This window comes from Pseudochaenichthys georgianus, chromosome 14, assembly GCF_902827115.2.
Source record: "Pseudochaenichthys georgianus chromosome 14, fPseGeo1.2, whole genome shotgun sequence".
Classification (NCBI taxonomy): domain Eukaryota; kingdom Metazoa; phylum Chordata; class Actinopteri; order Perciformes; family Channichthyidae; genus Pseudochaenichthys; species Pseudochaenichthys georgianus.
The window spans coordinates 19,691,674-19,717,706 of record NC_047516.1 but is presented as its reverse complement, the minus strand read 5'-3'; the positions used below and the strand labels follow the sequence as shown (position 1 = coordinate 19,717,706).

General features: G+C 40.1%; 3 protein-coding genes across 6 annotated transcripts; 2 read left to right on the top strand and 1 right to left on the bottom strand.

Moving 5' to 3' along the window:
- Positions 1-3,248: 3,248 nt before the first annotated feature.
- On the bottom strand, positions 3,249-14,043 carry slc47a1 (solute carrier family 47 member 1). The gene is made up of 17 exons (XM_034099653.2): positions 13,754-14,043; positions 13,328-13,429; positions 11,321-11,389; positions 11,047-11,195; positions 10,199-10,241; positions 9,418-9,462; positions 9,007-9,104; positions 8,259-8,356; positions 8,051-8,164; positions 7,523-7,590; positions 7,217-7,325; positions 6,937-7,012; positions 6,781-6,850; positions 6,538-6,670; positions 4,880-4,974; positions 4,382-4,486; positions 3,249-4,262 (listed from the first exon to the last, which is right to left on the bottom strand). Exons 1-17 carry the CDS (start codon positions 13,958-13,960, stop codon positions 3,903-3,905), a joined length of 1,941 nt encoding a protein of 646 aa, XP_033955544.1. The 5' UTR covers positions 13,961-14,043; the 3' UTR covers positions 3,249-3,902.
- tmigd1 (transmembrane and immunoglobulin domain containing 1) lies at positions 12,328-19,746 on the top strand. 4 transcript variants are annotated; one of them, XM_034099654.2, is made up of 7 exons: positions 12,338-12,405; positions 16,643-16,696; positions 17,759-17,829; positions 17,910-18,194; positions 19,032-19,319; positions 19,420-19,523; positions 19,611-19,746. In XM_034099654.2, exons 1-7 carry the CDS (start codon positions 12,392-12,394, stop codon positions 19,620-19,622), a joined length of 828 nt encoding a protein of 275 aa, XP_033955545.1. In that variant the 5' UTR covers positions 12,338-12,391; the 3' UTR covers positions 19,623-19,746. The 4 variants fall into 4 exon arrangements, with proteins under 4 accessions (XP_033955546.1, XP_033955545.1, XP_033955547.1 ...); XM_034099657.2 differs by having other exon boundaries at positions 12,350-12,415; XM_034099655.2 differs by lacking the exon at positions 16,643-16,696 and having other exon boundaries at positions 12,328-12,405.
- A 4,363-nt stretch (positions 19,747-24,109) lies between these two features.
- On the top strand, positions 24,110-25,803 carry LOC139435051 (SCAN domain-containing protein 3-like). The gene is made up of 3 exons (XM_071205357.1): positions 24,110-24,718; positions 24,946-25,218; positions 25,426-25,803. The coding sequence occupies exons 1-3, from the start codon at positions 24,110-24,112 to the stop codon at positions 25,801-25,803; spliced, it is 1,260 nt and encodes a 419-aa protein (XP_071061458.1).
- Positions 25,804-26,033: the final 230 nt, after the last annotated feature.

Here is a 26,033-nt window from a genome sequence, read left to right as displayed (position 1 = left end):
GTTGTTGAATTCATGTATATCGATTTTAATTCATCTACCTTCATTACTTCATACATAAGGGAATTTATATATTTTAATAGTTTCTTTCTCTAACCCTATTAATACTTCAAAGTCACTCACTAATGAGTTCTGATATTAGTCACGTTTTGGAAAATCTGAAAAGAGAACTCGACTGAAAAAAAGCAGCCAATGAAAATCTTGCATAGGGAGGTGTCCTTTTTATAGAAACATGCTGTGTAAGAAGGTTTCCTTTTGAGACACTGACGAAATGTATGGTCTTATTGTGAAATACATAGTCTGAATGGATGCCACAATTAGAAAGAGCATGATTAAATGCTATATTTAGAATACAGTGCATTCGTGGATGTGTGCTTTCATCATCAAAGACAGAAGAGCTGCTCTTTCTCTTTGGTTTATTTCCGTTCCCTTTGATCTGTGTTGACAAATTTGACGATAATGAAAGGTCTGTACGCTCACACTGCATCGTGCTGGCTGGATGAAGACATGTCAAACTGAGCAAATCAACCTGCTACCTGTGCACTCTGTGCAGCAGCAGATACCGAGCTAGCTCAGGCTTCACAGTTGTGGGCTGCTCACAAATACAAATTCCCCTTGGTAACAGCAAACAAGTAACCCTGTGTGATTTTCGGAAATACGTACATGGTGTTCCAGTTCCTCTACAAATCCATTAAAAGCAATGGGGTTTTGGAGATACTCTGATTTGAGAAACACTTTATTTTAAGGTACACAAATTAACCATCAACTAGTTGTTAATCAACATGCATATTAGCAGTATATTGGCTCTTTATTAGTCATTATAAAACACTTATTCATGCCTTATTCTACATGACCATATTCTACAAGTAATAGGCCATTAGTTGAGAGTTTTTCCTCAATAACCCTCTAATTAGTGCTTATTTACTGCAAGTAAGGAAGTTGTTGTGCATGAGTTTTGGTCTTAATATGCGCTGCTCAATATGGGCCTAATAAGGCAGTAGTACCACAAGAATAGTAGTTCTCCCATAATAACACTTAACAAATATGATCTATTCTTATGTAACAAGACATGTGTTAATTGTGTCTAAATAACTCAAGATTAAGTATTTATATCTAAGAATATGTTCCCTAATAAGTGTTTTATAATGACTAATAAAGAGCCAATATACTGCTAATATGCATGTTAATTAGCATTAACTAGTTGATGGTGAATTTGTGTACCTTAATATAAAGTGTTACCAAAGACTGATACCACTCATGTCTGTAGCTGAGAGTATCTAGTCTAGTTGTATTTAAGCCCTCCTGAAGGGACTTTTCTTTGGTACAGATTAACAACTTCACATTTTGACAGGCTCATTTCATTATGTTAAAAACGTAAAAAGAAAATTCATCTTCCAGGTATCCATAAAAGTCTCAACTCCTGCACTGTACAGAGCCAACGCACTCTCCAAACTGACATCGTCACCACAGCCTTGCAAAGCAGTCCCATAAAAAAAACATGCATATTAATTTGACGTTATTCAACATGTAAATCAGTCTTGATTCATACATGGTTATGTCTGAGCTTCTGTGTTGCTCATCAGCGCAGACATTGTCCCCGGCTCCTCACAGAGACCCGCTCACCTCCGGAGACTGCAATCAGTGACATGCTGGGGCATCATTAACAAGTGACGCTGGAAAGATTTGCTGTCAGTATCTTTAGACTACAACCTGCGATACAGTGGCTAAAAGATATCTCATAATAACTTCTTTAGTGTTGTGTTGCCATGCAGTATAATAACATACCAAAGTGCAGTGGAAGCTATTGCATTATCCCGTTGCATTACAGTCCAGATGGTCTTGCCGTATTTACCTGAATCCATTTTCCGCGTCTTTTTTGCTATCTTTTTAATCTGAATCTCTTTCTCAGATTCCGAATCAGAAACAGGTTTATTACCAGGTAGGTTTACACGTACGAGGAATTTGACTTGGTGTCGTGGTGCATAAAAACAAGAATTAAAAACACAAGTAGAAAACTAGAAAAATATTAAAAATATATAGTACAATATAACAATATTTACATTGCAATGGAATGGAATAGAGGAATAAAATATGGAATACAAATCAGCAGTAATACAAAATATTGTTGTACATTGTTTGCATTAATATTTGTCATTGATTGGTGCGTTCTGCTGTCAAGTGCCAAACTGAAGCGCAGAGGCTGTCCGTTACAATCACTTTCACCTTAAACCACTTATTAAAGAATATCTGAATCCATAACATTTAATAACTAAACCTTATCTGAGTCTTTTTTAGTAACATAATTACCAGCCTTCTCCCTCAACTCTCAACCTTATTTGTTGGCTCAAGAAATACTAGTAATCCATTAATCCCAATTACGACTATAAAAACACCATTACATTACTGTACATGTTACGTGTTAGACGCTTTTATCCAAAGCTACTTACATACTCAGTACTGTGGGCAATCCCCACACGAGCAATTTGGGGTGAAGTGTCTCAGGGACACAACGACATGCTGACTGCAGTGGGACTCTGCTATCCTCTGATTCTGATTCGAAGATCAGCGCATAACCCACTGCGTCACACGCCTCCCTATGAGGGAGATATTGTGTGCGTTCAGCTTCTTAATGGCTAACATACTACTCTTAGATGTTTTTACATTTTCTAATTAGACTAAAAATCATGTGTTTAATTTGTTGTAGTTTTTTCCACAGTATAAAAGGCTTTTTTTGATGGCATGTCTCGAATTGTTTTGCATGTAGCAGTGTATTTGCAATCGCCATCACTTGCCCTTACACAGTGTTTAGAGGGCGTTACAGATGCTGATAATAAACAATCTTTCACGTGCATCACATTGTTACCATTAGGTGGGATTCATTGTTTGCGTAACACCACATGTGGATGATTAAGAAAGTTTTGTGGTTCTGAAATTGACGTATTTTATTTTTACGAATGCTGCCTGAGGCCCGTTGTGTTCCTGGTATGAATGGACATTTTCTTTGATAAGACTATAACATATAGCCACTGTAGCAGCCATTTACTGATGCATCTACTTTACTAGGACTAAGAGTAGCATGCACTGCCCACCTACGAGTCTCCTGGATGCTGTGACTTCAACAGCAGGGTTCAACATAATTTATATTTCTTCCTTACAACTGCTTATTAAAAACCCTTGAAGATGAGTTCAGTCTGTAGTCTACAAGTCAGACTACAATAAACGTCTTGGGGAAATAATACATATTGGCTTCCCTGTGTTAAGTTTTTATTGTTAAAGTATTCTTTTTTGCATTGATTAGGGTTCAATCAAATGGCAGTCATACATAAACAGTAAAAAATAATTAGCTTATCATTTATCAATCACCTCGGTTATACAGGATTGGCAGTGATATAGGAAGACAATGCAATAATATACTCATGTTACATATTTACATTTAAACATGTACATTTTACATCAGATATTTACAGTCATCGTACACTTACAGTTAAAACAGGACAAAATTATTTGAGGTCAGTGCAAAACATAAATCAAGGCAAGAATAAGGGGAGGAAAATCAAAAGCTATCTGTGGAGGAACTCTCTAACCCACGGGGTCTCCTAGTGAGAGATTTATAATGTGTCTCGTGATCCCAGTTGAACATCTCAGGCTGGGCAAAAAAGATGATCTTTGTCGCAAGACCTTTGTTCATCCTGCCAGTCTCATTTAATATTTCTTCCAGCTTTCTTTGGCTCAGCAGTGCAGCACTGAGGTGTATTTTCCTTCCCTGACATGTCAGGCTGTAGTTTTACAAAAAAGAACCCCGGTCTACAAGCAGAACTATGGATGTTAGGCTTTTTTCCTGTAGGAGATCTAAATTGTCAGTTTATGAGAACTGAGCTAAGCCACTCGAGACATTCAAAGACAGCTCAGATGTCCTGGTGTAGTGGAGACAGTGGTGTAGGGGTGGAGTCATTATTCCAGTTCAAGGTGAAGTTGGCACTGTTCTTGGCGGAGAACTCAGGTACAGGGAAAGCAACGTGGAAAGCCACACCTGTGGCCAAAATGAGAACTGAAATAACAAGGATGAGCCCTCTGCGCAGGATCAGCTCAGTGACAGAAAGCAGTGTTATGGTGTCTTTGGAAGTCTTTTCGCTCTGCTCAGCGCCCCGCTCGGCTCCTACTGCATTGATGTTGTTGTCCTCTGCCTCAGGAAACACTTTCAGCTCCTGATCCTTGGAGTTGATTGGACAGTAGCCATCTGATTTCAGGGCTTCGCCATCCAACTCCTTCGGAGTGCAAAGAAGTTGCTGTTAATCAATGTATGAGTAGCTAAAAGATCATAAACAGGGACACAGGAGGGAGAACACCCTGCTTTACTCCACACCACATACTGTAATGCACTCACTGTGATAGGGCAGTCAGAGATGTCCGGCACCATCGCTTCATTTAGCAGAGTACTGATAGGGCGCTTTGGGCTCACCACCACTCTCCTTCCACCCCGCAGTTGAGCCTGAAAACACATTAAAGTGAGTTTTATGAGGGAAAATATTTTATAGTAAAAGTATTGGCTTTATTTTGACTTTACTTTGTATTTACTTAATTCAGTAATTTGTACAATGTGTGTATTCAATGTTCTGCTTCAGCGTGTAGGTTGTTCTGTTTATTCTAAGGAGTGAAGAGAGATAACTGTAAAAGCTATCCAAATGAAAAAAGGCAAATACTGAAACATGAAGAGTTTAAATGTTCCCAAAATTAGGAGCCAGGAAGCAATAATTGATTGCCTGCTTCCGAGGCCTGATGAAGCTCCATTATACCCAAAATATTTCCCTTAATTGGAAGTTTCAAATGATGCCCTCAATCTATTATGCCATGCATGCTTTAATGAAAGATTCAAATATCTTACCTGGTGTGTGATTTTCTTCCAGTTGAGTTTAAAGATTAGAAAGAGGAAGAACCCCGTCTCAAGTACAACACAGATAAAGATACCCAGCCACAAGCCTAACCAGAGGGACACAAAAAGGCACGATTCAAGAAGAATCTACAGTGTATTCATTTCACACGTACAAAAAGAAAAACATATGACATTCATGACAAAAAGACTAAGAAACAGTCACGCCAACGGCTAATGGACAAATTTAAAATGTCCCCTGCCGATCCCCAAAGTTATTGCAATTCATCCTGACGGGGACATGAGTGTGTGAGAACTATATATTAACGGAATAAATTCAATAGTTGTCACGACTAGTCCCTAAAAACAACATGTCAATGATCATCAACATTCCGATCCCTACAGACGTTCAGTGCCTGGTTTAATTGATTAAAAGGGTTGCTGGAGGCTTTATCAGGTACACTAAACGTCAAAGAAATTGGATGTTACACGAGAGACATATTTAAAAAGAGTCTGGTCAAACTTATTTCCAAAGAGCTACACAATAAGGTAGCAAGTCTCTAGTAAGTTCTTCTTGGTTTGCCTGAAGAAATAAAGATAGAAGCAAGAATTAATAACAACTAAACCTTATCTGAGTCTTTTTTAGTAACATAATTACCAGCCTTCTCCCTCCACTCATAGTAATACACCCTTATTTGTTGGCTCAAGAAATACTAGTAATCTAGTAATCCCAATTACAACTATAAAAACACTATGAGAAAGCAAGAAGATATACAACTCACAAGATCAGAGCTTTGACACACAATAGGTAGATGTGTGTTTCCATTTATCAATACATGCACACTTTGAGTGGACTGATAGAAAGGAAATGTAAGGAGTGTGTGTTGCAACAGGACCCAGTGGGTTTGTGTGTAAGTATTTGAACCTTGACTGAAATGTAGACACGCTACTTCAATTCCAACTTCTGCTGCCATACTGAGGATGTGCTGCACATTGGACAATACAAGAAATGTATATGATTCAAGTCCAAACCCCAGTCTTTGATGGCATACAAGGAAATTGAGGTAACTCCCTGATCACTGGCAACTGCTGAATTAAAGAAAATCATCATGGTGTGAAACGTTCTAAACCTCACAGATAAAATAGCCTGGCTTAAATAGATTCGTTTTGAGATACCTGCCTGTTTACATCAACTGGGTACAACCCCTTTTTGTGGCGCCAGAAGGAGCTGTTAGTAATCTGGGAAAACATCTTGTATAATGTCACTTGAATCAGTGTCTCGTTGGGGCTGAAGCCTACAAGTTAAAAACAATATATATATAAATATATATCTGGAGGTGTGGAGTTAGAAAGAAGTGAGAGGAGAGCCTGTTCACGCCAGTGGCTCAAGGCTACGTTAGCATAACATTAATCTGCACTGTCAGTGGTCTATTTGCGTTAAAGGTACTGTAGGCACCAGTTTTTGACAATGTGTGGAATAAAAAGAGATTATTTCTCTGGTTCTACCGCATGGATTTAGGTATTATTTTATAGTGAACTAAGTCATAGGGGTGTCATCCGGAGACGTTGTTCCAAAAAAGATTGGCGTAAAGTCACGGCAATAATACATGTTTTTTTCATATTTTTGTATGGCTTGTTTGCCAAAACATAGAGCGTTGAAATAGGAACGTTACCTAATATCCTGAGCTTGGCAGCAAACATCAGAGCTATTCCCACTGGCAGACCAACGCAGTAGTAACACACCATGTTGGACAAGGCGGCAATTTTCTGCATCCCAGCTCCCACAAGAATCCCGGAGCAAACACACTGAAAACACACACCGATTGAAACAAAGAGAAACAAGTGATGTTCATTCAATGAAACAAGCTCTATGTACTCAATGCGAAATAAGACCTTTGTGTTGTGTGATAACTTACCAGAAGTGCATCAAAGAACTGTAAAAATATGTAGACTGTGAGGTTCTGTGAGACCATGTTCACAATGTTTCTGCGGAGAGTAGAAGAAGCAGATTATCAAAAACAGAGTTGCCTTTACGTGTGGCAGAAATGAACGTGTGTTCATCTGAAACTCACTCATCAGAGGTGAATACGTAGCCAACGACAGACTTGGAGCTAGCGATGACGACACCCTGGAGTAAAGCAAGCGTTCCTATAGCAAAGACATTACAAAAATGGGAGAAAGGGTGCATGTTTCATGATTGTCAATACAACTAAAGTAGAGTTTTTCTTTTGTCATCTAGTAGAAACGCATACACCTCCCAACCAATCAGCATCAAGCATTCTCTCTTAGCAGGTTTAGTTTGTATGGATTGGGTATGATTGTCTTTACAAGAATATGCTAATGTTTGCATACCTGACAGAAACAGAGCTACTTTGCAGGTGACTAAGGCCCTGGTAGTGTTCCCAGCCCCCAGAGCATTCCCAACACGCACACAGGCAGCTGCATGGATGCCTAGAGGGAACTGCAAGGACCCAATGTTACTTTGTGGTATCAGTTAAGTCAGCTTTGAAATACGCTTATTCACTTTCTTTTCGAGCAGCATTCAGCTCGAGCACATCCTTCTGAATGTATGTCCTTTTTTGAATGGTATAGATCTTCCTATCTAAAGTGAATTTCCCAAAATGCTGAATTATTTTTAAGAATGTGGTTTACAAATACCATATATGTTATGGCTCCTATTTCCACCAACACATGCTGGGCAGCAAGATCCACCTCTCCAAGTACACCTGATGAAAGAAGTCACATTCAGAAAATGAGTGGTTATTTTTATATGCTGCTCTTAATTATTAATTAACCACATACCGCTGGGGGTTAGGCTTCCCTCTTTAAACCAGAATTGTTTTCGGGCAAATAAGGTGAACTTATGGAGACACGTTACAGTGAATGGGGGAGGTTGTCTGTTGTCTGTCCACAACAATTGTTTTTCAGAAAACAATTGTTGTTTCTTCACCTTGTGTACCTTGTTTTAAGTAATTTGGTTGATTTAAAATCAGTCTTTCCAGTTTAACATTTTTTAAATATTTGTATTCAGCAATTTCAAAAACCTATGTAAATGGAGAGCATATTTACATTTACTCTGATGGTATAAATATTTCTTTGTAGACATTTTTTATCTACATCTTCAGATACTTATTAAAGCTTCACTCAAATTGACTCAAGACGTTTCTAAGAAAACACAGCACTTACCTGCAAGGATACCGCCGACATCCCAGATCCACCATTCAAAGCAGACCATGAAAAAACTGGGGACAGCCAGCCTCATGTAGGAGCCCCACTCCTGCAGACAGTCAGTGGACCAGCCTGCAGAGAGTTTCAAACACAAGGGTTATACTCAATGTGGCCTGTAGAGGACGAGAGACGTATTTAGTCAAATCGTATTGTGTAAATGACTTGCCTCCCCATGTTTGCTGATGGAGCTTCTTCCATCTGATGTATCCAAACAACATAAGGCAGATTGCAATCTGAGAAATGCTGTTAGCAATTGCTGATCCACTGTAAACACACATGATGGAACATATTTTCAAACTGGATCGTTGTGTAGTGACGGTCTACACCTACTGTCACTCTATCCCTCTCTGGTGAAGGACTGAGAGGTCAAAAAAGGTCAGCAAAGAGACAGGCACACTTCATTTCTAAGGGTCATAGACTATGTTTTGAAAATGTGGAATCCAAATGGGAGGGGAGGGACAGACCTGACTTGACCCAACCACAGGGACTTGATTGGTTTAGTGGACTGCCTGTTGACCCAAATGTTTGTCCAGCTGGACCAGGATCAACTGCTGTCACAGCGCTCTCTTCTTTTCCTACATTGCCTCCCTCTCTCTAAAAATAAAGTACACAAATAATAAACATCAGTGTACTGCTGGCTTAGTTTTAACAAAAAACAAATCTTCTTAGATTTATTAAAGTGCATAATGAGCTCTCTGACCTCCTGTCCCTTATTCACAAAATCCTGGCTGTGCATCAGCCCACAGCCTTTTGCTGTTTGAACAGCAGTGATCAGCAGAGTTTCTCTGCTTTGTAAAGGTGTGCAGTCACTTGTACCGTTTATCGGTCATGATACTTGAGGCCTGATACCATAGACTGTCATGCACAAAGTGTATTAACAATGCAAATGTTAGGAGAAAAAGCATGCCACTTACATGACACCCATGTCGAGGCTGAAGATTAAGACATAGTTGGAGCCCAAGTTGAAAATGTTTGCTACTGCTGCCGTGTACATCTGAGGCAGAATGATCCCCTGACAGAAAAACATGAATTCACAATCAGCTATCCATCTGTGTAGCTTATATTGAAAGAGCGTTATTAATGTAGATTCAATATAGACAAATACAGCACCCTGGTAACATGACAGGCAACAGCCATGCTAGCAGCTTGGTGAGGCTAAGCTGACATGTTCTCGGTTTTAAACATGAAGTTATTTATTTTTTTGTACTACTTGAGTGTTACCATTTCCTGATTGGGGAAATATTAAGATAGTCCTTTTTTGAGGCAGGGCACCCTTCTGAACTTCAGTGAACGAGAAGTGAACCTTTTTCCACTCATAAACGTACCTGGTTCTGCAGGTAGGCAACTTGCAGCATGTGCACAAACATGGCCTGTAGCAGGGAGACACAAAGGGGAATATTACAACTGGTAAACCTCTCAGATAACAGCCTGAATTCTCCACTTTGATGATACTGTTAGATGTCATAAGTTGCTTCGCTTCAACAACTTGACTATAAGTTTGGAAAATATATTGACTGTTAAGCTTGTCCAGAGACACCACCTGCTAATGTTTTATTTCACTTAATGCTGTTACTCCTGCCTTTAATTAATAACTTTAATACACCAGAGAGATTATGAACAGAACCCGATGGAGCATGATTCATTTGTTATGCACAGACAATGAAATGGCAAACACTGTTGGACATTTTATCAACACAGTTTCACCATTTGAATGCAATATTTTGTAGTTATTTAGCCACCTCACATCCCACAACGGTTGTCAGCTAAGGTACCTATTGAACTAACTGTTAACACTTGAGCCAAACGTAATAAGAGTACTAACAATAGAAAGGTTACAGTGTACATAAACATGCTGCATGGCTTGGAGACTAGACAGCACAGAGTACTATCTTTAGAGTCTTCACTTTCTTGAGGAATCATGGAGCCATGCTTGCTATTTTTTTGGTCGCACCTAAACATGGTAGACATTTTCTTATTTGTTTTTTTAATACGTAGTCTATAGTGTGTCCTAATTCTGTAGCTCAAGTCACTGCAATATATTCTATAATAAAATGTACTAAATAAGGCTGTACAAAATGTTGGTCCTATCTTTTTCATTGCACTCACTGGAACAGCTGGTAGATATGCCATCACGTAGATCTGGGCGATTCTGAAAAGGAGGCAAACAGAGTAATATTCATCTAAAGTAGTAGAGCATAAACTTTTAGCTCAAACATGTCCCAATTTGTACATGTCTTTATATGCAATATCAAAACGATGTGTTTGTTCACATTAAATTGCTTAAAGGTAGGGTAGGTAAGAATGGAGAAACCAGCTTGAGTGCGCTAGAATTTGAAAGTACAAAACCGAAAAAAATCTGCCCCTTCCTTCAGACTTCCTTACAGAGCCCCTCCTCCAACACACACGAACGCGCACATGACCAATGAGTGCACGAGATAAGTTTGTGCACGGATGGAAGGCTGACAGGCAGGTAGGCCATCCAGTTATTTTAACCGGGCCGGCTAAAATGATTGGTCGTGCTTTTTACAGTGCCACGGCTTCCACAGATGACTTTTTTTATGTATTTATTGCTATCGGGATGTTAAGAGCATTCCATGGAATATAACAAAAAGTGTTTCTGCAATGAATTACCCACCCCACTTTTAACTTCCTTAAAATAAAATTGATAAAAGGACAGGACTCGTACAGTACTGCAGTTCGGTGGGATGCCATATCCTGGTGTCTACAATTCACACATACAACAACTAAAAGCATGTACATAAACTGAATTAATTTAAGCACTCCTGTACACACTAACCTGGAATAAAACAATATAATATGGATGTCAGTAACACTGAAGATAACAGTAAGAACCATGGCACTAAAGATAAGGATATGCATCTTGCAGCATCCCTATTTTGTTCACTCTGACACATCAAACTTGTATCATTAACTTTCATAAACTGTGAATTTACTTTGCCACCTGTTCCTCCTGGTGCAAGATGATCAGCAAGTTGTGAGAGTTGATGAGAAGAGCCCAGCAGGGCAGAGTGAACAGCAGCAGGATCAATGTACTCTTCTGGAGAATTACTCCCACACGCTTCAAGTTTTTACTGCCGTATGTCTGCAAAGACAGAGAGGAAAACAAATTAAAATAAATGAGTCTGATTGCATGGGTTTATAATATTGACTTTCTGTTGATAACACATAATAAAACAATAGAACAATTAGATAATGTGGTTTGCTCACCTGAGAAATGAGTGTGTCACTCGCAAGGGCGAGGCCATAGCCTGTTGCAGTCGTAGTGATGTTAATGGTCTGAGAGGAGGACAATCAAGCACAAGTGAATCAGAAGGGAAAAAACGGTAAGACAGAAAATGATACAAAATCCAGGTGTAAAAACTGTTTTTTGAACATGAGCATGTGGTCTTCTTGCAGAAGAACTCCATAGATAATAAATCATCTATGTGTGGAAACCCTGCAACCCTGAGATTATATGAAATCTGAACAGATTTAATATGTTAAGTATTCAATAACTGATTCCAGTGAGTTTTCACCTGTTCGGGGAAAGGGTTCAGAAACCCAGTCAAACTGAGAATCGACCCCCAGTCTGCAGCTTGCTGCAAGCCGAAGCCAATTTGAGTGCATTGCTTTTGTTTGCTGTTGGCCTCATTCAGTGTCAACTGATGCTAACCCCAACACACAACACTCTCACAACACAAATGTATCCTATTTGCCCAACGCCAAATGGCAGACAGCCAATGTTGATGTTGGGTGAAGGAGGTCAATATCTAGCAAGCAAAAGAGAGACAGATATTTTCGCAGGCCAGGATGTCCAAAACTAACTGAGCTGATCGATCATGTGGGATTTTCTTTTGTGTGTCTTTTTGGTCCAAATGTTCTTCCTGTTCTTTGTCTGCAGGATGTGTAAGTTAGCGACTGTTTGCAAACCATTTAGAAAGGACTTTAAAAGCTTGAGTATAGGGCTTGCATTAACGTGCACACCTCCCTACCACTGCTGGGTGGAGGGGCATGGAAGCTCCCACGACTTTGTAAAAGTCTGAAAATGGGATGAATACGGAGTTGTGTCAGAGGAAGCAGAAATGATCCCATTCACCAAACAGTGAGTCAGTTGATCGCGGCTGTTGAATGGTTTCTTCTCGATGTGTCACTGAAAGGTTTAATGAGTTCAAACATGTTGTGAATCATCTGCTGTGGGCCTCATTGAGAATAACTAGATCTCAACTGACTACCAGTGAAGGATTTGAGAAACTGATGTGTTAGGCTGGTGTTTTGTTCGTTGACGGCTGTTTCTGCCAGATGGAGCAACCAATGTGAGTCAGGGTAAGAATGTTATCTTCCTGCAGAGCTATTCAGCTACCTTTTGCTATTCATACAAATTGTGACAAATACAATGGTTACAAGCGTTGGTGAGAGCGACACAGCTGTGCAGTTGATTGCACAACAGCTCTTTTACATGTTAAGTGTCTTTCAGGCATTCAGTATTGCCAAGTCTCTGCCACTTGGTCTATAAAGCTACGCATGAGGTACAAACGAGTATCATGACACCAAACAGATATAATACTAAAGATGTTCTAATTGGGAGTATGAACGTTTTCAGTGGACGCAGTAGACTTGTAGTAGTTATACTACTCTAGTTGCATCATTTATAATCAGAGTAGTGTACAAAGGGTTTCAAAGGGTAAAGGTAAAACTCAGGCAGTCATAGCATGTACCTCCTTGATTGCCAGGCGCCTAATTCTCCTGTCCTGGAAGGATCAAGCACCTCCCAATTTGACTAGATGGATAAGAGACACTATGCACTTCCTTAAACTTGAGAAAATCCGGTGCACTCTAAAAGGCTCTGTGCAGAAGTTTACAAAGATTCGGACCCCCTTCCTAAATTATTACGATAGTTTACAGATCCCCCTAAACCAGGATGACTAGAGCAATAGTTTGTGGCAGCAGCAGGACCCCCTCCCTTTCTTCATCTTTTCTTTTCTTTTATTTATGTATTTCTTTTATTAATTAGTTAGTTATCCTTGTACATTGTATTATATTGTATGTACTGGCATTTTTTCATATATCCTTGGTTGGACAAAACCTCAATGAACAATCATCCTTGTGAAGATCTGGAAGGGGACGGGTGGGGAGGGTCGGGTGGGCGGGATTGGGTGGGATGCAATGCTATTGAATGTATATTTCTTCTGATTTTGAAATCTCAATAAAAACTGTTAAACAAAACAAAAAAAGTACCGCTGAGGCCAGTGCGTATCCTGCCAGTTCTGCATTGCCAATGTGACCACAGAATATGGTGTTAACAAACGGCAGGAGGAAGTTCAGAATCCGAGACAGCAGCTGCAGAAACAATCAGAAAGATTTGACTCATTTCAGACCATCAATGACTGAAAACTGAGGCAGTACAATATGCTCTAATAGTAACTGCAGCTTATGTGTGCTCAGCTTTGGGAAATCAAAAAGCACAGACAGGTTTAAGCATCATTATATATCATTGCGTGCTGTATACATATTACATAACTGCATATTCACTGTACTATGCAACATTCACCAGTAACTCTGCACACAGTGAATATAAGAACTCAGTGTATAACAGTGGTGGCACTTTATGAATAACATACCAATCCCCCCCAACAAACAACACTTCAACTTTCCCCTACTCACCAGCGGGCCCGTGAGCCGTAAGACTTGGTAGAGTTCTTCTCTGTAGACCAGTGGTACCCAGCGTCTCACGCATGCACACCGAAACAGTTTGGAGCTGACTGCTGCCTCGTCTTCCTCGGCCCCTGAGCTCCTGCCAACAGAAACCCCAGCAACGGGCCCTGTACCCGGCGGAGGGTCTGCAGGATCCGGGGAGCCCAGCTTCTCCATTCAAACTCAGGAAAAGAACAGAGAGGAGGGAGTAAAGCCAAGGGAAAGGGAGGGAGTGAGGAAGAGAGAGCAAGGAGAGGGGCAGTCGGTCTATCTGGCTTCAGGAATAGAACACATGCACTAGTTATTGATTGAATAATGTGGTTTGGAGGAGGAGTGAGGAGAAAATAATGATTAAAAAAAGAGGAGAGAAAGAAAACAGGGAGTGGAAAAGATCAAAAGTCTTTAATTGTGGATACAATGGTCAACGCAGAGCCGATGAATGTTTCTTGTGACTTGTAAGGGAGTTAGTGAAGCTGGACCTGGTGGTCTTATTTGGTTTAGGAGTAATCTGATGAGGAATGCCTGTATGCATATTTTAGACAAAGAGGCATGATGGCATAATCTCTGCAGGCTTCGGTGAATTATTTACCTGCCAGTCGTGCTGTTCATGTTTGGGTGTGCGCACATTAATAACTGATCTTATCTGCCTCTGATCGAACTTTGACCACTGACTTCGGCCTCTGTATGTTCTCGTCACCCAGCCAAATGTAGGAACATCAAGTTTCTCCTAACAGAGCCCTGCAACCTAAACATTTACTCACCAGCATCTACAGGTATCCTCAACGTAAATATTAATAAGTAACTGACTCAATGGTATTCATCTTTAGTTTCTCAAGACTATTTCAGGAATTGCACATACATCTGCTTACACATTACAGCTGAGGAGGGCACAGGTGAAAACGTGTGTGTGGTGAGAAAGGAGAGATCCCTGCATGGGTCTATCTTCGATAAAGTAGGTGCAACTTATGGTGCAACTACACGGAAAGCGCTCACTCTTCCATAACTATCAATGTGGCAATTGCTGTTAACCTTTAACCCACATAAGAATTGTTGCGCTGTCATAGACTATATATCACGTTCCAATTATAAAAAGTCCAAAGGTTAATGTTTTAAATTCCCTTTAACAAATACACGAGCAAAGAAATGTAGGCCTACAACTAGCCCTTTTTAACTCTGTCAAAATCACATAAGGGATTTTCCGATGCCAAAAAGCCGTGTGACTGAAAAAAGTGGGTTCGACACATGCCTACCGTTTTAAGAAGCTTATGTTTTTCTCAGGGGTAAGACAGAGGAAATAAGGATATCTAAGTGCCAGTATTTGTCATGCAGTTTCAAAGTGGTTGTCAAAAGACTTGCAGTGGGTCATTCAAATCTACTTAATCAAACTCAAATGTAGTGTAACAGTCTAGAAGGAGCAACCTTGTGCAAGACGTGACTACAAAAAGTACCTGGTTAATGCCTCTCTCTAGTGGGTAAGTGAGGGAGGGCTGTTGGAAACATGCACACACCTGAATAAAGTAAATACAAGTATACAATAGTCCTGGTAATATGGCCTGATAATACTGCACATGTCAGATAATGTAGTGATGCATTAGCAAGTGATATTTAGTATGTTTTCAAGCTAGTGCAATCACTTTTGGTGTGTTTCAACTCTGTTTTCTAGCTATAGTTTAGTTTAGTTTAGTTTCATAACAATTATAAATGTTTTGGACATATTAATGTGATAAACCGTCAGCAGCCATATAGGTCAGTGGTTAGAGCTGGTTGCCGATGTGCGATGTCTGCTGCCAGGTACACAGGTTTGAATCCTGACCCCGACAAAGTGATAAGCGATGTCATCCCCTAACCCAAATAAATGTATCCTTACCTGAAAACAGAAATGCATCCATGTTGCATCTTTGCACACTGGCACAGAGCATACAAACGAAATACCGAAGAACACAGAGGACCTATTTTATCAGTGTAATATGTTAAGGTCAAGATCATATAGGTACTATGGTCAAGGTACTTCTACTTTTACTAAAGAAATGTATTGGTTCAACTTGCTGTTGGGTAGTTAAACCTATCGTGTTTCAAAAGATCGTTTTGTAAACTCCTAATATGCAAAGCAACTACAGCTAAGTGCAGTGGAAAGTATTTTGAGTAGCACCTGAACATTATAATTACCTACCGTTTTGGGTACATTTAGTTTTACACAATGGGTATGTATCACAGTATCTAAGTACATAATTTGTCAGAGGAGAACTGGCATGTTTTAAAGGGCAATGTAAAAACACTATATTGCAGCTTTGTTATCAGTTTATGACAAAGATGTTTTTATTTCAATGCGTGTTGGCCTCTTCTTACCGTCAGTCAAAGTTTACAGCACAATTAATACATCCCTTTAAACGTTGCATGTCTTTTCATTCAGATACATCAAAATAGCCTGAATGTAATTCTCTTCTTGCATCAGGAAATACAGATCATCTGAATTTGAACATTAGCAGACTGTGACTCGCTTTATCTGGTTAATAAATAAATATTTGTGCTTTAAAAACCTTCAACTGTTGAAAGCAAATATGAAAAAACCCGTAAAATTATTTTTATTTGTTACAATAGATCCGCACCCTAGAAGGTTTAGTACTATTGTAATGACTAAAGCCAATAAAATGCGTGTCCTTGTGTTTGCACATTTTAACTATGCAACAATAAAAATGTAAAAATCAGGTGGGAGGACTGAAAGGTTGCTGGCAGGAACAGGAAAGTAGAATGATGAGAAAAAGATTGAAGGAAGCTATAAAAAGGTCCTGATGTGCATGTGAAGCATTTCAGAGCTACTGTAGATCCCAATACTCCTCTGCCTTCTCCTATCACACACAGGGAATATTTTAAAGAATACAAAGACAAGAAAAAAGAAGAAATAATCACTTTCAGGTAAGGGGGTACTGTATGTCTCGTACATTTTAATAAAATAACATTTGGTAATGTGTTATCAAATTGTGTTTTTTAATCAAACTGACATTACATTGCTTAACTTTAAGTAATTAATGTCAGCAAGAACACACTGTCTCTTTTAAGAAAGGCATGTATAGGATACTTTAATACAAAGGGGTAGTTTCACAGCAGATCTAACAGGCAGGACTTTCTAAATGTAATCTTCACAATCTTGCAAAAGCAACATGAGAGAGAACACAGCGAGAGAACACAGCGAGAGAACACTAACATTGGTTTACTTAATGCAACACAACATGACGGCTTCATTCGGTTTATTGCTAAAAGATTACATATCACAATAGTTCAGATATTCTGAACATGATCTATCCTATACACTTAATGAGGTGATTACCAAACTCTAAGTGTGTATATAATGTATTTCAACTAAATGAGAAAAATCTATCTGATCACATTTTGTATGTTTAGGAAAACACAGCATTTTATTTTGTGCTCCTAAAACCATTCTTAAAACCAATCCATCATCATCTTGAATCATTCATGCACAACATTTTAATCCTTGGATCATTATTCTCGAAGCCTGTTTAACAATTTGATTGTTTTAGGCCTATTAGAAGTACACCGGAGAAAAGGTTTACCCTGCAAACAAACATCAACTGAGAGAGTGGATGGAAATTGGAAAGTTATACCGGGGGAGAAAACACAAATCATTAATTTATTAAGTCGTTTGTTTGTGTCACAGATGTTGGTAACCTAATGAGGTAGAGAAAAACTATTGAGAATATTCTGCGAGGTTTATTTATTTGTTGCAAAGAAAGCAATAACAAAGGAAACACAAAGCTATATAAAAACGTTATAAACATTTGAATAATGCATTTCAGAGACTCACTGCTACACATTTGGAGCCACTTTATATTTTATTCTCTTAAGAAAATGCTTATGTATATGTGACCTAAATTAAATGAGAGTTTTGAATGTATGAAAGGTTTTATATTATTCTCATAAACTGTATCGTTTCCTCACCTTTATCTTTATCCCATGAAGAGCCAAAATGGAGTTGATGTTCGGAGCCTTTCTTTTCCATTTGCTACTGTACTGTGCAACCCAGACATCAGGTAAGTCTGGTCACCAACAATTAAACAATTTTTCCTCTTTTCAGACAAATTCTAACCTTCTCCCCCTTGTATTTCCTAAGGTGTCACAATCCAGACGGTCCCAGCAGTCGACAGTGAGGGTGTTATACAGACCGAGCTCGAGAAGACTGTGTCCCTGGTCTGTCAGCCTGACGGCGGCCATGAGGCTGACGAAGAGTTGCAGTGGCTGAGGAATGGCTTCGCTGTCCACCTGACAGAAGAAAATAGAATGGGCAACAGCAGTGTGTGTGTTACACCCGTGCTCTATGAAGACAACGGGGCCACTTTCACCTGTCGCCGGAGAAACAATGCCACAGCTACGGCCTCAGTCACCCTGAACGTCACATGTGAGTCACTTCAAATAACCACTTCAAATTATGTTTAACTTAAAAATGATAATAAACATTTTGGAATTGTAAGGGTTTTGGGGATGTATTAGGAGAAAAGGGAATATTACATTTATGCTAAACTATCTTAAATCGTGCTTGGGATGCCAATGCCAGTCTGTTGGTCCAACACATTGGTCCACACTGAACTTTTCTATTCAACTTTGGACTGACGAGAAAACTATTTAAAATCTCCAGAGGATAATTTTGCTCAAGAGTCAACAGCCTTTGAGGCTTTGCTGAGGCGCAGTAGTAGTAGATTTTGGCCCCTTTATGATGTCATAACGTGTTTTTGGCTTGTGTAACCATTAGCCAATAACCAACCAAGGTACCCCCCCCCCCTTATCACCTGAATCTCCTCCTAGAGCATCATTGTGTTCTTGTTAACCAAATATCTCTCAGAGGGGCGTGGGGAGGGGCTCCTTGTTTTCATCTAAAGTAACAGACAGAGAATCAGCTCTTTGGAAACAGGGCTGAAACAGAGGGGATTGTGGGATGCTACAATGATCTGTTTGCTATTTGGAGCCAAACACTTCAGAGACATGTTTTGTATCTGAGACCTGTAATATATTGATGAAAAACAGTATAATAGGGGACTTTTAAGAAAATAATTATGAGACTATATGTTATTGGGAACCATGAATGTCTGTTCAACGACTAATGGCAATCCATCCCAAAGTTGTTAGGATATTTCAGTCTGAACCAAAGTGACGTACCAACTGTCTGACATCAATAGAAGCCGTAACGTTGCTGAAACTGCTGGCTCCTAACATACAACTGAAAAATGTCCCCCTTCAGATCACCCTCAGCTCTCTGGGTCTGAGGAGGTTTCAGTAGAAAAGGAGTCAATGCTAGTCCTGCCGTGTGACATCTGGGCCAATCCTCCAGTCTCTTCTGTGTCTTGGTCACTAAATGGAAGTGCCGTGGATCTATTAGCAGGTGGCTTTTCTGTGACCAATGACGGCTTCACAAGCACAATATCCGCCGACAAAGTGGAGAAAAGCTTGCATGAAGGCACGTATCAGTGCACAGCTGAGTCTCCCATCTATGGAAGTCACAACAAAACATTCATCGTCACATTAACAGGTCAGTTCACACAGTCAGTGTAATCAGCACTTGAAGGGATGAATCATTAATAAGATGCAAGAAAATGTGGGTTGATCATTGTTTTCATCCCAAACTGCAGACAAGACCCTGACTATCCCACTGATGCCATTCATAGCAGGGCTGGTGGTGGTCTTCTTTACTGTGCTTCTTGCCGTTGCTTCACGATGGAACAGAATTAGAAAGGTAACACATGTAACACATGTAACACAGAAAACACACTTACATGCAGTAACACACTAAACCTCTCGTTTTCATTTTCTCTTTTGACAGTGCTGCAAATAGGCTGTGCCCAACACAACCATACTTGGGTACTTCATCAAATGAAAGAAAACAAAGAGACATCATGACTCAGCGCGTGTGTGTGTGTGTGTGTGTGTGTGTGTGTGTGTGTGTGTGTGTGTGTGTGTGTGTGTGTGTGTGTGTGTGTGTGTGTGTGTGTGTGTGTGTGTGTGTGTGTGTGTGTGTGTGTGTGTGTGTGTGTGTGTGTGTGTGTGTGTGTGTGTGTGTGTGTGTGTGTGTGTGTGTGTGTGTGTGTGTGTGTGTGTGTGTGTGTGTGTGTGTGTGTGTGTGTGTGTGTGTGTGTGTGTGCGCTGTCTGTTAACTTAGCTTCACACCAACACTGAAATAAAATGCAAACTACTAATCCTAGCCTGATCAAAGGTATCCCCCCCATAAAGCCAAAATGAAATGTACACGTGTTATACGGATTAAAAAGTTAAGATAAAATAGAGAGCTTTCGGGATGCTAAATTGATTGTTTTACCTTTGGGAAAAGCCGATCGCTACTTCCAATCTTTGTGCTAAGCTACGCTGATTGGCTCTTCGCAATCTGCACCAATCTTCAGCAATATGATATCAAGCAATTTCCAAAAACGTCCTTCGAAATTGGACGATATGTAGGATGCTGTTGACTGTATAATCTGTTGATTATGTCGTTTGCATTATGACCTTGAGATCGTCCTTAATCGTGTTACTTTTCAAAGTGTGATGTACAATTGCCTGTTTCTTGTTATTATCTTTGAAATAAAAGTGCTTTTGGTTCCTCACCACCTTGGTCTCTAGTTTCGATATTTGCACTAAACTTTAACTCCTGATTCAACAAAACAATCAAAGCTTGTTAAAATCATGTTATACATTTACTTATAATGAGACCAAAGGACTTCCATGTCATGGGGTTCAAGGTCTAGATCTTTGGCTGTCATCAATAAAGAAACACTTAAAAGGTTCACATCAAATATTGCAGCCTCACTGTTTGACGAGCTGCGCAGTGCACAATAAAATGTGGTTATCAAATATACAGAATGAAGAAAAGCAAGTTATGGATTTTTTTATGTTTTTGCTTGGTTTTGCCTGGAGGTTGATTTTTCAGTAAAGAATATAATGTCAGGCTCTTCAGTAAGCCTGATTGTATCCACAAGTCAATAATTATTAATAATGTGAGGTAGATGTGTTCGACCTTTTGGAAAACACTCATAGGTCTCATATGTGCAAATGACATGCCAAAAATAAAATGTTTATTTGCTAATTTTCTTAAACTGTTTTCGAAGAATGCAGGTTCATCGCATATAGAATTACCAGAAATGTATGTTCGAAGTGGAAACAAAAGTATAAACTCAGGCTGGTTAATGGTTTCATTAAAGTTCTACAGACTAAAACAACAGGCTGACAAAGGCCTCTAGCTCTGGTGGTTTGAATGTTTGACATGCAGGTCTGTAGTGACATCTGCTGGTCACTTTACTTCAAACCTTTTCTTTCCAATTTAATGAGATTTGTGTTTAAAGGTCCCATGACATGGCCATTTCTACTGATCATAATTCCACTGTTGAGGTCTACCAGAATAGATTTGCATTGTTCAATGTTCCAACATCACATTGGTTTCTCATACAGCATCTCTGTATAGCAGGGCTTCTCAAACTCCGGACCAAGGTCCGCATCCGGACCGAACTGCAAATCAATCCGGCCGAGCCCTGTGTCCCATTGTAAAAAAAAAAAAAAAAAACGTTCTGATTCTGATGTAAATTAGATTGCTTTGTTGGAGGGTTAGGAGAAACAGGAGATGTCTGAGAAATGAGTGGAAGCGCTCTTTTTTTCTTCTCTCCCTCTCTCTCTCTCTCCCTCTCTCTCTCTCTCTCTCTCTCTCTCTCTCTCTCCCCCTCCCTCCCCTGACAGCACCTCATGCAGCTCACTGATCCAGTAATGAGTGACCCGACAGTGAAGAATAAACAGTGGCGTACAAAAGTGGTGGGGCACAAAAAACGTAGATGTCTATAAGCTTCTGCAGTGAGGTTCATGGCTGGTGAGGCACTGGCACTGACTCTTCAGGTTTACAAATAGACCTAAATCAAAATATAATATTATTTTCAAAAGCTTTTTTTGTCTGATGCTTCAATTAATTTTAAACAGACAAGGATACCCAAAAAATGTAATTTTATCATTTACATATTGAATTGTTCTCTCTTAGTAAGATCCCATTTTCAATAAAATTGCAGTCTTACCTTGACTTGAAGATTAAGTCCATTTGCCTATCCCTCTGGACAAAAATCTCTATTACTTTTTTGTAAAAGTCCTCCTTATGTTCTTGTAGTTTCAAAAGTCTATCATAAATCTAATCTAATCAATAGATTTATGATTCGAAAATTATAAAAGTAGGGTAGACATGTGGATATTATCCGGCTGAACAAAACGTGCATTTATCTAACAGGTTTGTTTCCCACAGATCTTATTTGGAGCTATTTTCTAAAATCCTATGGAGAAATCTCATTGCTTTTTTGTCGAGGGAAGCCATGCGCAGCTTACTTCCGGGTTTTAGGACGCGTCACTGAAGCTCTCTCGTCTCCTCTTCGCACACCACACTTTTCGCGGCACACGTAGCCTACTTACAGCCAATCAACTCTGAATTATGTGAGATGACGTATGGTGGGGATGGCAGCTCAATGCCCCTATGGTCATTATTTTTTTGCCACACACATTAAATAGGAAAATATTCTGAGCATGCGCAGTGTAGTTTTTACAGTCACCATTGACTTAGACAGTGAGAGGGAGAGGCAGGATCAGGTTTTGTCCCACATGGCTCTAAACAGCTCAATAGGCACACACTGTAGACACTAATTAGAAGAACACAGACTAAAACAGCAATGTACAGACGAATCAGATGATTAAACATGATCTTAAAATATATTTAATATATTTTTTAATTTATTTTTTGCATTTTTTTGTAATCATTATATTGAATACTTTCTGCTGACACTAGGTGGGGCTGTGACCAGTCGCCACTGAGAATAAACATATTTATAACTAGTTTAGCTTGTTCAGGAGGTAGATAAAATAGCTAAATATGTTGGGTCTAACTAGATGTGTGTGTTTTGCTCCGCTTACCGGTCCGTCACAGCGGCAGGATTTCTGCTTCACACACACGGAGCATACCGCTATTTTATTGTCTTTTTCGGATACCTTAAAATACTGCCAGACTGGTGAAGCCATTTTGGCGATGTTGTTTTGCCAGGCACAGAGAAAAGTGTCATGTATTTTACGTCATGTGATCGGCTCTCCTGATCGGCCTTTATAGAGAGCACCGATCGATCGGCCGAGAGTGAATATCGCCCGATAACGATCGATCGGAGCATCCCTAAAATTAATGTATATTTTCTTGTGTCTGACGCGTTGTCAGAAGGAACGTGCATATACATTTACTTGTGTGCGCGAGCGTGACACGCATTGCAGACCGCATGTTAACCACAAGTTTAACTTGACTTTCTAATGCTCCCATAAAACATTGGTAACATTCGGGAGGGGGAGGAGTCAGGGATCGAGGGAGTTTTCCCCCAATCAGAAGCGCAGCTTCATTGCTATGATATTTTCCTGCACATGTTATTGCAAATGCTGGTAGCATGTCGTTCTCAAAGTTCGCAAAGCAAAGGAAAGTTGGTCAAGAGAACTGAGAATTCAAAGAAGAATGGACAGAGAAATATGCATTTATTCTCCCACAGTCCAGCACCAAACCAATGTGCTTGATGTGCACAGAAACCGTGGCCATCATAAAGAGTGGTAATGTGAAACGTCACTATGAATCGAAGCACAGCTATTTTGAGCGGTGTGAGGGATTAATTTTGTCTTTACTCCTATGTGTCAAAGAATAATTCTCCTTACTCCTTAGATATTTGACCTTTCGGCCTGATGACGTTTTACGACCAAGCCGAAGTCTGTTATCTGTCTTAAGGAATGGGAACGGTCAGCTGTGGCTGACCTTACCAGTTTTATGACCGGTCAACTCTCGGTCATAGGAGCCATAGAGTCAGATAATGTGATTCAGTGCCCCCCAGGTGTTCACAGATGCTTTCCCCAATATGGGGGTTGACTCTGAGTGAAGCTAATTAAAGGTCTGCCAAGATGAGAAGAGATTCAGAATTGACATGGCAACCCACTGGAGCAGTCAGAACCTTTGACTGTGTGACTTGTGATGTGAATTTCTCCGGCCGATGCTGGTAATAAACGCCAGTGTTTGACATCAGAACTCCTGCTCGTCCCGTGTCTCTCTGAGTCCTGACTCTCCATTGCTACAGAAGTTTCCCTTACAAGCGGCAGTATCCCCAGAACACAGAGGTGAGGACAGCAAAACTTCCTAAGTTAAAATCTGCGTATCAAGCTACAAACAGTCTGTTTGTCAGATCTATGTCAATGCAAGAGAGAGTAAATGAAGCCTCACTCAGAGTGGCCTGGGTTTTTGGCAAGCACAAAAAGCCCTTTTCTGATTCAGAAGTAGTGAAGGAGTGCATGACTGAAGTAACTGAGGCTTTGTTGGAAGGTAAGAAGAAACAGGAGATGTCTGAGAAAAATAAGCAGATACCCTTATCAAACTCCACTACAACCAGGAGAACTGAATTAAATGTTAAAGACCTGGTGACACAGCTGACGGATGACGTAAAAAATGCAGAGTGCATTTCATTGGCTGTTGATGAATCAACTGACAGCACTGACAACGCCCAGCTAAGCGTCTTCGTTAAGTATTACAGTGAGGCAAAGGGAACATTTTGTGAGGACATATTAGGCCTCAAAACCCTCCATGGCCACACCAGCGGAGAAGACATCTATGAAGCCATCATGCAGATGTTGAATGAAATGGGAATTGACCTCAAGACTGTGGTGTCCATTGCAACTGATGGAGCTCCAGCCATGATTGGGAGAGAGAAGGGAGCTGTTCAGCGGCTGAAAGAGCACCATCCAGACCTGCTGTCATACCACTGCATCATTCACCAGTCAGTGCTGTGTGCCAATCTTGGAAAAGAATACTCAGATGTCATGGAGACAATTATGAAGCTTGTGAACTACCTGAGAGCCTCCTCAGCCCTTCAGCACCGCCTTTTGCGTGCATTTCTGACAGAGGTAAGTGTATTACTCTTGGTTGCATTGTATGATGGCCAGTCATCTGTATTAAACAGACTAGGTTTACTTTGTTAAAATAATTACTCTTATTTTGCTGTGTGTGAGTATACTTGACATTTGGCTAAATCAAAAATGAAAAAAAGTATTATTTTGAGTTCAAGACAATTGTGTGTGTGTCTGTCACTGTGTGTCATTCTCTCTCTCTCTCATTCTCTCTCTCTCACCAGGTCAATGCAGCTTATGATGACATTCTCCTTCATAACAGTGTGAGGTGGTTGAGTAAGGGAAGGGTGCTGGAGCGATTTTGGGCCATCAGGAAACACCTGCAGATGTTTTTGTCTGAGCAGAAAAATGCCAAAGCCAAACAGTACCTTGATTTTCTGCAGGATGATGAAAAGATGGAATGTGTGGCCTTTTTGGTGGATGTGACATCTCATCTAAATGAGCTCAACCTCAAACTCCAAGGCCAAGGCAACACAGTGTGTGACCTTATGTCTGCAGTACGTTCTTTCCAAAGAAAGTTGGAGATCTTCAGGAGTGACATAACAGAAGCACATCTCCACTTTCCAACTCTATTGGAGCAAACTAATGGTAATCACCATCACACTCATGTTGCATTCGATGATGAGAATTTTCAATAACGTTTTGATGATTTCAGTCTTGGTAAGCAAGTCCTGCTCTGTATTGTATCTCCATTTCTGGTGAAGAATGTTCAAGAATTCTCAAGAGAGGCACAGAGCATCTTCCCTTGGGCAAATGTTTCATCTCTGCAAACTGAGCTCATAGATCTCCAGGAGAATGTTGCTCTGAAGGAAGTGGACTGTGACCCTGTGACATTCTGGACAAAGATGGCTACTGCAGCAAATGTCCCCCACCTTCAGAAGGTGGCCATTCATTTGCTCACCATGTTCGGTTCAACATATTGCTGTGAGTCTGGATTTTCCACAATGAACATTGTGAAAAACTCATACCGCAGCAGTTTGACAAATGAACACTTGGGTCAGTGCCTCCGCCTGGCTATCACACCTTTTGAGCCAAGGTTCAAGGCATTGGCTACAGGCAAACAGTGCCATTTCTCCCACTAGCTCAATACAATGTATGTATTGAATGTGTGTGTATATGTTATGGATGTTGATTTATGTCACGCACTTTACTGGCATTGTTCCGGACCCGTGACCTTGTTTAAAATTCACAAGTGGACCTTTAATAAAAAAGTTTGAATACCCCTGCTGTATAGTATGTGTATTCACTCTCTGTCCTAATCGGCTTGTTGGAGCTCCTGTCCCCCCACCAGTAATGACAAACAGATGAGAAT